Raw genomic sequence first — 14,922 nt, forward strand, 5'->3', positions numbered from 1 at the left:
GTTCAATGGACACAAAGCTTTTAAACCATGGCAGGTGTTCTAGTCCTTCCTTGCCCTACCCAAAGCTAAAACAAATATTTCATTTACAGTTTGGATTTAATGAATTTGAGAGTCAATGCATGCATTCATACACCAAAAGGAGGGACCATAAATGGAACAGGCACGGTATATAAAAAAAAAAAAATCACATTCCATAAAGTGTTGGAAAAAAAAAACTGTTGTAACACAAGCATGCACCTTTACTGGGCTTTTTACAGTATGCACATTATTTACAGAAAACCTGTCATGATAGAAATATGGAGGCTAACAATTCTTATCCCTTTTGGAAAATGTTAGTTGCCTGGCTACCATGTTCTCTTTGTCTCTCTGCACAAGCATGGTGACAAAAAGCTGTGACTTGCTTCACTTCATACTATTTCAGAATGTACTGAAGCTAGAGGGTTTGCATGACAGCCAAGAAACCAAGCTTTTTTTTTTATACTATTATTATTATTATATTATTATTATCTTTTTTTTGTTAACACCATTAGCCCAGGGTCCATAAAGGTACAGTTATTGCAAGCTTGCAGTCTTTACTGGGGTGAATGTACACTGGCAAAAAACTGCGAAAACTGTGTCAACTAATCACTTAGGACTCCCATGAAGTACAAAACCCAGGTGAGCAGCCAGAGCTTCTTCACATTAGGCAATGTTGAAACATGGTGGAGGTTTTTAATTTTAATACCAAAAATATGGAGACATGCTCCGATAGAAGCTAGTGGGGGCAAAGGGTTAAAGATAGAGGCAAAAGGGAGAAAAACAACAAACACAACAAAAAAGGGAAGGGAGGGGGATCCAAATTAGTTTTGCAGCTGAGCACTTAAGGGCCAGGCATCGACACGGAGGCCAAGAACAAACACCTACCTGCAATCACAAGTGTATTGGCTAACTGTGTGAGGTTGACTGATTTGCTTCTGGAATTGTGTGTTGTAGTCCAGTGAGTACTGAAAATCATGCCAGCAATCCCACATTTTCCTGAATTTCTGTGTAGAGCCGTCGTGAGGCATTCAATTTAATTAATTTCATTAACCACAGCTATGCACTGTCCCACCATTGGGGGAGGGGGGGGGTCTTGACTTTTGCACTTTTGTGGGATGCAAATTTTCAGGGCAAGTGAATCAGGAGCTAACCAAGATCCTTTATTTTGAACTATGACTATATATTAAAGCGGAACTTCAGTCATTTTTTTTCAACTTTCCATCTATTAAATCTTCTGCCCTTGTTGTTTTAACTTTGGATAGTAAAACTTTTTTTTTCTGCCAGTAAATACTTTATACAGCCCACTTCCTGTTTTTTGTCTTGTTAAAAAACCTAAGCTTATGACATCATGCACAGCTCTCTCTGGTGAGAATTTGCCAGGGAGGGAGGGGGGGGGGGGTGAGTCAAAACAGGGCCAAACAGAGCTGCAGAGCTGGAGGTGTGCCTCTGTAAATCCAGGAAGTGAACAGTCTGCAGTTTCAGCTGCCCACAGTTAAAATGGATGCAGCCAGACTTAATGGAGGCATATTTCTGCAGCATATTTGGCAAGTACAGAATCACAGTATATAGATATATAAAATAATATGTAAAGTGGTTGGAGGGAAGCTTCAGAATAATGTTTTTATTACAAATTATGTGAGCAGACTGCAGTTCCTTTTTAAGGTCAAACATTTCCTGTTAGAAGCACTGTTGTGAACATTTGTTTCTATTCAAATGAGTAATATAAATAGAGTGAGGATGTACAGTATATCATTTGACTAAACCCATTGTATTTTGCACTTTATTGGATACCCTTCATTAACTGCTACTGTCACTAATAGCCCAGCCTATAACTACAAGAACAACAAATATAGAGAAGAGAATAGAACATTCACTTGGAAATAAAAGTCAACAAATTACTGCAAAGATATTAATTATATTACAACTGACGTAATATTCTCACCTCCATGCAGTCACCTAGAAGAAATTCATAGATGACGAAGGAAATCAAATTACCACTGGTCATTTGCTCTGATATTACGAGGTGTCCGCCATAGTAAAGTATGCTAATTTGTAGTGCCAGTTCTGTAAACTAGAAGGGAAATAGTTTCTGATAAAAACAACATTATGTCCTTATGTGTAAAAGCAGTATTATTACAGTATCTCACAAAAGTGAGTACACCCCTCACATTTTAGTAAATATTTTATTCATAATATTTTTTTAATGTGACAACACTGAAGAAATTACACTTTGCTACAATATGAAGTAGTGAGTGTACAGCTTGTATAACAGTGTCGTAAATTTGCTGTCCCTTCAAAATAACTCAACATACAGCCATTAATGTCTAAACCGCTGGCAACAAAAGTGAGTACACCCCTAAGTGAAAATGTCCAAATTGGGCCCAAAGTGTCAATATTTTGTGTCACTATTTTGTCCAGCACAGCTTGCCACTGGAGTCCTCTTCCACTACTCCATGACAACATCACAGAGCTGGTGGAAGTTTCGAGACCTTTCGTTCCTCCATCTTCCGCTTGAGGATGCCCCACAGATGCTCAATAGGGTTTAGGTCTGGAGACATGTTTGGCCAGTCCATCACCTTTACCCTCAGCTTCTTTAGCAAGGCAGTGGTTGTCTTGGAGGTGTCTTTGGGTTCCTTATGTTGGAATACTGCCCTGAAGCCCAGTCTCTGAAGGGAGGGGATCATGCTCTGCTTCAGGATGTCACAGTACATGTTGGCATTCATGGTCACCTCAATGAACTGTAGCTCCCCAGTGCCGGCAGCACTCATGTAGCCCCAGACCATGGCACTCCCACCACCATGCTTGACTGTAGGCAAGACACACTTGTCTTTGTACTCCTCACATGGTTGCCGCCACATACTCTTGACATCATCTGAACCAAATAAGTTTATTTTGGTCTCATCAGACCACAGGACATGATTCTAGTAATCCATCTCCTTAGTCTGCTTGTCTTCAATAAACTGTTTATTTCTTGTGCATCATCTTTAGAAGATGCTTCCTTCTGGGACGACAGCCATGCAGACCAATTTGATGCAGTGTATGGTCTGAGCGCTGACAGGCTGAACCCCCACCCCTTCAACCTCTGCAGCAATGCTGGCAGCACTCATATGTCTATTTCCCAAAGACAACCTCTGAAAATGACGTGGAGCACGTGCACTCAACTCCTTTGGTCTACCATGATGAGGCCTGTTATGAGTGGAACCTGTCCTGTTAAACCACTGTATGGTCTTGGCCACATGCTGCAGCTCAGTTTCAGGATTGTGTCAATCTTCTTATAGCCTAGGCCAGAGATATGCAATTAGTGGAGCTCCAGCTGTTGCAAAACTAAAAGTCCCATCATGCCTCTGCCCCTGGGTGTCATGCTTGTGGCTGTCAGAGTCTTGCCATGCCTCATGGGACTTGTAGTTTTGCAACAGCTGGAGGTCTACTAATTGCATATCCCTGGCCTAGGCCATCTTTATGTAGAGCAACAATTATTTTTCTCAGATCCTCAGAGAGTTCTTTACCATGGGCTGAATTTGGACATTTTCACTCATGCCATGTACACACGATCGGAATTCCGGCCAGAAAAAGACCGATGAGAGCTTTTCATCGGTCTTTTTGCGACTGTTTGTATGCTCGATCGGAATTTAGCTGTCAGAATTTCCGCCAGCCAAAAATGTTCTCAATTTTCCCAACGGAAAAACTTTCTATCGGTAATTCCGATCGTGTGTATGCAATTCCGACACGCCAAAAATCACGCATTCTCAGATTCAACTACGAGACAGAAGCTATTGGCTACTGGCTATTGAACTTTCTTTTATTAGTCCCGTCATACGTGTTGTATGTCACCGTGTTATAAATGATCGGAATTTGGTGTGACCGTGTGTAGGCAAGACAGCTTGAGCCGAATTCCGTCAGGAAAACCATCAGAGCTTTTTCTGATGAGAATTCCGATCATATGTACACGGCATTAGAGGTGTACTCACTTTTGTTGCCAGCGGTTTAGACATTAATGGCTGTGTGTTGAGTTATTTTGAGGGGACAGCAAATTTACACTGTTACACAAGATGTATCCTCACTACTTTACGTTGTAGCAAGGTGTAATTTCTTCAGTGTTTACCTCAAGCAAAGCTGGAAAAAAAAGCCTTGCTGGAGGTAAATGTTGGTTTTGCATGTGTGCGCGGTAATATTTTTGCTCTGTTGTATGGTCTTATGGCAGAACCATCTTTATGCATTTTTTTAGGGTGTGCCCCCCCCCCAAATATCTTGTTTGTCTATTGTATGGATTCTGACCAAATCCTGTTGGGTGGAGCACCCCACTCCCTCAATAAGTACCTCTCATTAGTGACCACCTATGTCATGTTGGAGACCTCATGTTCTCCCATATAGAGGAGTATAGCTCCCATGGTTCAGTGAAGCAGGATCTCCCAATTTATGGATAGTGTAGGACCCACTAATCATGGGGTACTTTGTCGCAGTAAGTGGACTTAAGCACCATATAGCAATATGGTGTGACCAAATCCCCATATCTTTTGATAATTTTTTTAGAAATGTTTTTAAAAAACCTTGCTGGAGGTAAATGTTAGTTTTGCATGTGTGTGCTGTAATATTTTTGCTCTGTTGTATGGTCTTATGGCAGCACCATCTTTATGCATTTTTTTTAGGGTGTGCCCCCCAAATATCTTGTTTGTTTATTTCTTCAGTGTTGTCGCATGAAAAGATATAATATTTACAAAAATGTGAGGGGTGTACGCACTTTTGTGAGATACTGTATATATCAACTGCATAGTAAATCATGCCATATAAAGCACATGTACTGTATGTAACCTCATAACAGTGTGTAAAGAAGAAATACAGATATGCCAGATACCTACAATGAAATTGGTGTTTACCTTTATCCAATCAAGGTGCTAAATAAAAAACTTTTCTTTTAATTTTGAATAGAATCAGGAAGTGTTAAAACCTTAAGCTGGCCATACACTAGTAGATTTATGAACGAGTGCTTGTATGAACATTTTATCGATAATCCTCATCATACATGCGATGGCTTTTAACAATCCATTTTTTGAATAAATGTATTTTACAGAGGAAAACCACATTCCCTGTTAAGCTGGCCATAAATGGATCGAATCTCTACTGGTTCAGCAGGGAACAGCCGAGATTCATGGGCAGGCTGGTCATACTAAAGTCGATGCATTGGTCATCTTCAGTACAACCAGCCTGTCTGATTTTTTTTTAGATGCAATTACTGCCGGTGACTACAGCCGCTAGCAGTAATCATTATGTTCTGCCAACAGGGAAGGCTTTCCACCAGCAGAACACAATAGTGCTGTCGGAGGGATTCCCCCATCAACACAGGGAATCAGCATAGGCATTGCACAGGGGTTGTGCCAGGTGTGCCTGGGCACACCCTAATCACTATAAGCAGTGCAGATTCCACCTCCCCCCTTATAGGCCCCCACACCCTACAGCTGGCTTCCCTCCTTTCCTCTTCTCTCATCTGTTGCAGGGGGGTTTCAGGATGGAGAGCAGGTAAAGGGGCTAGTAAATATGTAATTTACCAGCCCCATCCTTTTCTAAATGAACACACTTACTAACTTTGTCCATTCATAACTGAACTATGTTTATTCTGCTACAGTTTGCGAATGGCCAGAAAGCCGATCAGCATAGAGCACAATCCCGTTCATTCACTGTGTTTGAGGTTTGGGGTACACACCCTAATGCAATAGGCTGTGTGTGCACAACTATGGGAATCAGTGAATCGTCTATGGCTTGCCTTAGAAGGTTTTTGTTTAAGAAAAAATTTCCAACCTGCTCCTTCAAGTTTTCTGCTTACTTCCATTGAAAACGACCGTTGATTTAAACCCACTAATGACTGGTAAATCGAACGATTGTCCCTAAAAAAAAAGTATATGAACAAAATTCTTCTAATGTATAGCGAGCTATAGTCCAGTTTTCATTGTTCCTGCTGGGGATAATCACCCTCTTTATTTGTATCATTTTTTTTTTATCAGGACAGAAAGTCATTTCAAACCCCAAATTCTTCAAGTGAGAATACCCGTTACAGTGCCAACTTTCTAAGAGCAGGGAAAAAAAAAAAAAAACTGTCAGGGGTTCTTATCCTTACCTTCGCTATTCAAGATTTCAAAAGAAAAAAAAGTTTTGCCTTTAGATACACTTTAAATACACTCAAAATCCAAAAAACACTCTCTAAAAGGTACAAAAATAGCAAATATGAGTATACGACAGGTGAAAGTAAAAAACAAAACAAATTATGGGTTGTTATTAGAACAGGAATGGAGGGGAAATCTTCCAATGGGGACACTAATTCAGGTGCACCCAGTGACAACAAGGGATTCCCTCACTCTGGAGGGATTTCTTCAACTCTCGTTTGTGGCTATGGTGCAGGAAGTAAAGGGAATTATTCCCAATCACATGCAAAAAATAAGGGGGGGGGGTTGTAACTCTCCCTTACTCTATCCAAAACTTCCTTTAAAGTAGGTATGTGTTTTCTTAAAGTGTTACTAAACCCACAACAGTAAAATTCATCTGTATATGCAGTAAACCATGCCTGTTATGCTCACTGTGGAACCTAAGGTGTTAATCCAGCACTTTGTGTAAAAAGGCTGTTTGATCCTGTCATCTCTGATCCTCCCCTTCTTCCACTGTCCCCAATCCATCTGCTAATAGTACAGAGCCTTTGGAGTGCACATGCTCAGTTTGGTGTGTATTGCTAGAGTTTTTTTTTCCTGGGATCAGCACAGGGCCAATCAGCACTGTCCAGACAGAAAGTCAGGGGTCCTCCAGCCTCATAGGTCAGTCAGAGGAGAATGAGAACTCCTCCTACAAGCTTTAACTGGTGCTTGGCCGGAAACTGGAAGAAGTCACAAGACTGCCATATGTTGCTTATGAGAAAAGGTATTAAGCTGTTTATACAGTATTTACTAAAATAATTGCATTTCCATGTTCTGTGTACTGTGGGGGAATGCAGGGTCATGGGGTTAGTAACACCTTAAACATGCACCTTTTGACTGGTTAAGTCTGGCAAAGAAACAAAAAAGTTTGGTACCTATTATATATTTTATTACGCTAAACCAGCACAGGCAACAGAAAAGTTCTACTTACTCCAGTGGACCATATGTAGTACGTATAGGCAAAAGCTTCCTTTTTGTACAGAGAGTAGAGTTGGTGTAGCTTATCACTATACACATTGGCCTCTGTCTCCTCATTAGCAAAACTCCGGACAGTTTTAATTGCAGAAATCGTTTCTTCTGCAGTGCTATTAGCCTTTGCTAATGCAGTCTGGACCTCTTTGGCAAGTTTCTATGAGAAAAACAACAGAAGAAAAATAAACAGCGAATACATCTGGAATATTTCACAATCTGAAACAGAAGCCATTCCAGAAAGACATTAGTACATTATTATTATTAGTACATTAGTATTTGCCAAACAATCTGGGCCCTCTACATCCAAACAGGAATGTGATGTAGGGGCCTCTACTCCGTAAAGAGCATAACACTGGAAACATGGCTCTGCAATGTAAATACACCACTGTAAGGGCAGATCTGGTGTAGGGAAACTGTGTAACAAACATTCTACTGATCTATATGTAATAATATGTTCTTCATTGATATGTGCCATTAACATATCAAAAAATAACATCCAAGAATCAAACATATATAGTTAGGCCTTATGTACGCTGAAGCTGTTAAATGTTTGTTTTGCAGGCATCTGACGTGGTTGTTTTTTTTCTGTCCCTAAATGCCCCGCTATGGGGTTGACTAAAATTCGAGAGTACAAAATCTAAAGCGGCTCTGCATAGAAACCAATCAGCTTCCAGGTTTTTTTTTGTCAAGGCTTAACAAATTAGAAGCTGATTGGCTACCATGCACAGCTGCACCATATTTTTCACTCTCCACACTACACTTTTAGTAAATCAACCCCTACTTGTTCATGCACACATAGGCATTTACAGACCTTTATCGGGCATAAGACCCAGGGGCGTAACTATAGGGGGTGCAGCAGTCGCGACCGCAACCGGGCCCTGTGATGCAGGGGGCCCATGCAGCCCCCTCTACATATGGCCGGCAGCAGCATAGGCAGCTAGGGGTACCAGTGCACCATGCACACGGGTGGCTGGAGGTATAGGGTGACTAGCAGAGCTCCATGCTATCGCACTGGCTGCTCTTTAGTTGTGCATTCCCCGCATGACCTGTGTCCTCAGCCGGCTCCTTAGAGTACCCCTCTCCTGCTCCATACATTGCCGCTCAGTCCGATGTCTGTTCTCCCCAGCCAGAGTCCCACCCCCCCCCCCCCCCCGAGTTTGGACCACACTGCACTGTATACTTCTCCCGGGTAAACAAACATTAAGCACACAGATGCAGTTCAGCCCTATGAGAGCCAGCTCCCCGGAGGACACTGCAGGCTTGTCTGCCAGCCCCCCTCCTGATCACCCGTCCAGCACACTGGATGGAGCCCAGGCCAACATGGATGAGTGGGCGGCCTACAGCTTGGTCATGGTGAGTGAGAGGACCCCACCCCCCACACACCATTACACACCCCCTCCATCTCCCCCTGGGGAAAGGGACCCCCACCTCCCCTGGGGACAGGGACCCCCACCTCCCCTGGGGACAGGGACCCCTTCTCACCTGGGGGCAGTAACTTAATCTGCCCTGGAGAAAAGGACCTCACCTCTTCTTGGGACGGGGACCCCATCCTGCCTAATGGGGCACCTAAAAATTAAAAAAAACTTATAAAAAAAAACTACTGATACCAGTGATGGAACTACAGGGCTCACAAAGGTCATACCTGTGACTACGCCCTGGAGTTCCACCACCAGACTCAGAGGGAAGGGCCCTGGCTGGGGTTCAGGGGGGCCCTTCATGGTTTCTTGCATTGGGGCCCTGAAGGTTCTAGTTACGCCACTAATAAGACCCCTTTCACACTTGAGGCCCTATTTCAATCGCTTTAGCACTAAATATAGCACCTGGCAAGCTCCTGAAAAATTCCTCATCTGCAGTCCCAGTGTGAAAGCTTGAGTGCTTTCACACTGAGGCGCTGCGCTGGCAGGATGTTAAAAAAAGCTGCATCTTTGGGGCGCTTTAGGAGTGGTGTATACTCATTGAAATCAATGGGAAACACCGCTGAAGTGCCTTAGCAGCGACGCTTTATGGGGACATAGAGTCCGCAAGACCTGCTGGTTGGCTCCCCCGCTCGTGAATAGGCGCGTGTGCCGGAAATTTGCACTGTATGCGCCCAATGTACAATGACAGGGATTCGCGCAGGGGAGCCAACCTGCCGCAGTACAACTGCAGTGGGTGGTCCGTAACTAGTTAGTGCATTCTATGCATTAAGATAAGAAGCCTTCTGTTTGCAGCATACTTACCTGAGCCCCATCTCTGTCCAGCGATGTCCATGAGTCTCTCGGCCATCTGGGACTCTCCTTTCTGATTGGCTGAGGCACAGCAGTGATGGAATTGGCTCCTGCTGCTGTCAAAGTCAGATATCCAATCAGAAGAGGGTGGGGGGGGGGGGGGGGAAACCACAGCTCTGTGTCTGAAAGGACACATAGAACTTCAGCTTGGCTCGGGTGCACTTGGGCACTTGACAGGAGGGGGGGGGCCAGGAGAAGCAAATAGGGATCCGTGAAGAGGAGGATTGGGGTTGCTCTGTGCAAATCCACTGCACAGGGCAGGTAAGTATAACATGTTTGTTATTTAAAAAAATAAAAAAAATAAACAAGACTTTACAATCACTTTAAGGCTTATCTATAGGTACTGTAAATATCTCTTTAATTTTTACTGTTTAGGAAATATTTACTGTACAGGTCAGCTGGTGATGTCACCAACTCATGCGCTCTGAAGGAACTGCATACCCATTTTGTTCCTTCAGAGTCTGGTGTGATAAACGGCGGCACCCATGTGCATGCATGGGGGTGACGTCATCGCAGCTCTGGCCAGTCACACAGCTGTAGTCTGCAAACCCGGAAGAAAGACCGGGGGAAGGTGGAAGCACCTTCAATGGTTACAGCATGCCGCTGGATGACATCGTTCTAAGGTAAGTTTCACATAATATGCGATGCATACTAGCACATTATGACATTGCCTTGCAGGTTAAAAAAAAACAGCGGTCTATCGCTTTAAGAAGTTCTCTATTTTTAGCTAACAGTGTCTTTAAATACTCTGATAAACAGCAATTAATAAATAACTTCTGTATGAACTTAGCTTGCATATAAACTGATTAACAACTCTTGCCATGAAAACAACACTTCTTTTCTATTTTGCTCCAGACCGCTACAACATGTAGAAGGAATAACACATACAGTAGGTGCAATATACTTTCTCCCCTGCAAGTAGGGTTGCCACCTTTTCTTCAAGCCAAACCCAAACACTTTAGCAGCCTGGGACACCTTTGGGTGCCCCAAGAAGAGCATTAATGCGGCCCGCATAGCGCACCAAGACCAACTGTGGGTGTCGCCAAATTGCTCTTGCTGACATCATCGCCCTGCCCCTCAGTAATACTGAAAGTACATCCAGACAGCTGCCTGCAACTCCTGGATGGCAACAGATTTGTATGTGACTATCTTGGTTACTTGGGGAGCCACAGCCCAGTCTGAATTATTTGTCCGGGTTTCAGTCCACCTAAGACCCGGACACATGATTCAAAACTCGGACTGTCCGGGTGAATCCCTAATAGGTGGCAACCCTACCTGCAAGTCATAGATGGCGATAGTAGGGGTGGGCAAATAGAGAATGATCCCCAGCCATCATACAGTGCCTTGCGAAAGTATTCGGCCCCCTTGAACTTTTCAACCTTTTGCCACATTTCAGGCTTCAAACATAAAAATATAACATTTTTATTTTTTGTGAAGAATCACCAACAAGTGGGACACAATTGTGAAGTGGAACGAAATCTATTGGATTTTTGAAACTTTTTTAAAGAGATTTTTAAAAATAAAACAGAACCCTGAATTCTGGTGCATGTGAATACGCAGGCAGGCAGTGAGGAGATCATGTTAGACCTTTAGCAAACAATCAGGGAGCAGTAATAATGTGCATTTAACCAATTAGTGAGTGGTATATATGTTCAGTAACCTCTAGAAATCAATAAGTGAGCAGTATTGATGTACAGTAATCTCTAGCAACCAATCAACAAGCAGAAGTTATGTGTTGTAACATCAAGAAAATAACAGTGAGCCTTAATATGTGCTGTAACCTCTAGCAGCCAGTCAGTGAGAGGTAATGATGCACTGTAACCTCTGGCAACCAATAGCAATCGCTGCCTGATCTGATTCAATAAACTGGTTTTGAGTCTAGCTACTATTTATTATATGTCTCAAAGCATGTGGAGAGCGAAATTGCATGAAAGAGGGGGCCCAAGAAAATGTTTGCCCAGGGTCCAGTCAATATTAAAGACAGCCCTGATCACCATCAGTCATTTAGGACAACATTGGATCATTCAGAGATCCTCGCTGAACTTCTGAAGTGATTTTGCTGCACTGAAAGTAAAGGGGCCGAATAATTTTGCACGCACCACTTTTCAGTTTTTTATTTGCTAAAAAAGTTTAAAATACCCAATAGATTTCGTTTCACTTCACAATTGTGTCCCACTTGTTGGTGATTCTTCACAAAAAATTAAAATTTTATATCTTTATGTTTGAAGTCTGAAATGTGGCAAAAGGTTGAAAAGTTCAAGGGGGCCGAATACTTTCGCAAGGCACTGTATATTTCCTCACTGGCAGAACTTACACCTCCAAAAATTGGGACAGAAAAGTCACATTTATTAGAGATTTAGACAACTCTTCATAAGAAATTACCTAGAAACCTGAATGATGAATCAAGCGGTGCAGCCGATCAGCAAAGTGTCCAACAACTGCAAACCTATCCAGTTTTTATTGCTGGGCTCAGTCTTTTTATGACAAGTTTAATGCCCTGTACACACGGTCAGACTTTCCGACGGAAAATGTGCAATCGGATCGCGTTGTCAGAAAATCGTGTGTGGGTTTCATTGAACTTTTTCTGTCGGAATTTCCGACACAAAAAGTTTGAGAGCAGGATCTAAAATTTTCCAACAACAAAATCCAATCGTTTAAATTCCGATTGTGTGTAGACAATTACGACGGACAAAGTACCACGCATGCTCAGAATAAATTACGAGACGAAAGCTATTGGCCTCTTTATAGTCCCGACGTATGTGTTGTACGTCACCTCGTTCTGAACGATCGGATCTTCCAACAACTTTGTGCGACCTTGCTTATGCAAGACAAATTTGGGCCAAAAGCCATCAGAAAATGTTGTCGTCGGAATGTCAGACCTTGTGTACAGGGCATAAGACCCAATTCACATCTGTACGATACATTCTAGATGCCTTTTACATGCATTTTAGGCATGGTACCATTGAACTCCATATAATGGGTGTATTGATGAAAGAGCATCAAAGTTGCAGCAAGTAGTATTTTTAGCGCACCACACCTAATACACACAAAACACACACAGGCATGAACAAGACCTAAGGTACATATTGACCTACAGTACATAGCTTTTAACAATTAAACATTTTGTTGTTAGAAGATGACGGATGCCAATCCAAAATGTAGTGAATTCAATGAAATTGGAGAGCACACATAGGTGTGCTAGGTGTGCCTGTGCACACCCTAATCACCTCATGTGGAGCAGATTCCCCCTGTTTAGACCCCTGATATTTCACCAAAGCCCCCTAATGGGGCTTTTAAAAAAATAGTAAAATAAAAAAATAAATAAAAAAAAATTGTAAATAAAATAAAAATTAAATAATAAAAATAAAAACGACTGACATCAATCTGTGCCCTACTGACACCACCCATTGCTCTTCTGACACTGTCAGTATATATATATATATATATATATATATATATATATATATATATATATATATATATATATATATATATGCACACACACACACATGTGTTTGAGCTTTGGGGTGCACATCCTAGTGCAATAGGTTGTGCACACCTATGAGAGCACACATTACAATAAGGCATCTTTGTCAGTAAATAAAACCAGACGACCATCGCACAATACTAATAATAATGTAGACTGTACTGTTGCCATCTAGATGCTACAACCTCCTAGAAAGCACTGAACCAGTGATCCGGATAAGCAGTATCAGATTTCTAAATGGATGGAGCAAACAAAGGAGACAGATTGATGTGTGTGAGTCATTTTGAAATGTATATTGTATCCTCAGAGCAAATACAATTCAATACTATAATTAGCTAAAAAATGTTCTGTGCTGGCACAACAAACGTTGTATCTATTTACTACCTCCAGTCCGGGTCAATTCTGACATTTCGCCCATATATTTTAAAATCAGCTTTTTTTTGCTAGAAAATGACTTAAAACCCCAAAACGTTGTATATTTTTCAAGCGGAGGCGCTGGAGAATAAAATGGTTGTTCTGGCCATTAGTATGAATGCTCAAGCGCTAAACGCGTCTAGACGTGTTTAAACACAGTTAGGCAAGTCAAGCTTTTTTCTGCCTAATGCTTTTCTCCTGAATGTGCTAGTGATAGTTTTTTTCTGCCTATAAATACACCTGTAGCGCTGGCTCCTGACGAGCAGGCGCTATGTTTTTTTAAATTAAATTTTCCTGAAACCACAGTTTGGTTTTGGGGCAAATTTTCTAAATTTCTGGTTTCAGTACCAGTCCAACTGGGTTGCACTGGATTCTCCTTGGCCGCAGGTGTCACTGTCACCGCCGTCGAGAGTAAGAGAGCAGTCTAGCTGGGTGTATTGAATGCCACTGTTCTTTCGGAACCAGCCCAGTGGGAGTGTTCTCCTGCTGTGCATTCTGGGAGGTGGTATTTAAGGTACCGACATCACATGCTTCGGGGTTCCGGAGATTATTTTATGCCTGTTCGTTTTGGGTGGTCCTCCTGACCCAGCCCCATGGCCCTCCTGGCCTGGGGTGCGGAACCATGCATTTTGAGTCTCGGGGCTGGCTGGCCCGAGGCAACACAACTGCAGGGACAGACCTGAATGGATTTCGGGGCCTATTGATCCAAAGGTGGTCCGGTGCCATCTCATCTGAAGGGAGAGGCCCAGCAACTGGAAAAACCCCAGGGGAGGACTCTTCAGGAGAAGGCCGTGCACAAGGCCATCTTCTCTGAAGGAGCCTGGAGGCTTAGTTGAAGGACACAATCTGGATCTACACTCATACGGTATACTGGTACCGTATGATAGCTCTTTAAATTTGTCTACGTCCCTCAGGAACGCTCAAGTCTGTGGCAGAGACTTTACTTAACAAGCTAGGCCTAGTGAGAGGAGGTCTATCCAGGGGTTGTAAAATCCAGCTGTGAAACGGTTATTCTCTGGATTTTTCTATAAGAGACTTTCCATTTTTTGCAGTCTAAAGTACCTGATCTTACTCCTATCCCTCTACCCTAAACTGAGAGACTCTGTTTCTGTTTCAAATAAATAACCCAAAAGAAGATTCAGTGTCAGTTTCCACATTTCTTTGGGCCATCTACCATGGGAACCCCTAGACGGAGAAGCAGACAAGAAGGTAACGGTAAGCCCAATAAAACCAGCAGCTCCTTCGGGGGTCAGTGCTACACATCTCTTCTAATATTCCTGTAAATGACTATGTGTGCAAAGACACATAGGCTAACATGGAGGTGCGTTTACAGGCAGAAAAAAAACACATGAGCCCTAAAACTGACTTATATAACAGGTGACTCGCTGACAGGTAGGTTTAAAGAGGAAGTAAAGCCTCTTAAAGGGGTTGTAAAGTTATTTATTTTTTTCTTTAAATAAAAAACATGTTATACTTACCTCCACTGTGCAGCTCGTTTTGCACAGAGTGGCCCCAAACCTGGTCTTCTGGGGTCCCTCGGCAGCTATCTCTGCTTTCTCCCGCAAGTACTTCTCACGTTCATGTGAGC

General features: G+C 42.6%; 1 protein-coding gene across 1 annotated transcript in view; it reads right to left on the bottom strand.

The window, feature by feature from the left end:
- Window positions 1–14,922, bottom strand: part of ABCB9 (ATP binding cassette subfamily B member 9) — a 92,663-nt gene that overhangs the window by 18,889 nt on the left and 58,852 nt on the right. The window contains exons 6-7 of the mRNA XM_077461872.1: window positions 7,126–7,323; window positions 1,961–2,089 (exon numbers count right to left, since the gene is read on the bottom strand). Coding sequence (XP_077317998.1) covers window positions 1,961–2,089; window positions 7,126–7,323 — 327 coding nt within the window. The remainder of the gene's footprint in view (window positions 1–1,960; window positions 2,090–7,125; window positions 7,324–14,922) is intronic.

This window comes from Lithobates pipiens, unplaced genomic scaffold (genome assembly GCF_037356315.1).
Source record: "Lithobates pipiens isolate NorthernLeopardFrog02 unplaced genomic scaffold, aLitPip1_a1.2 Scaffold_3, whole genome shotgun sequence".
Taxonomy (NCBI): Eukaryota; Metazoa; Chordata; class Amphibia; order Anura; family Ranidae; genus Lithobates; species Lithobates pipiens.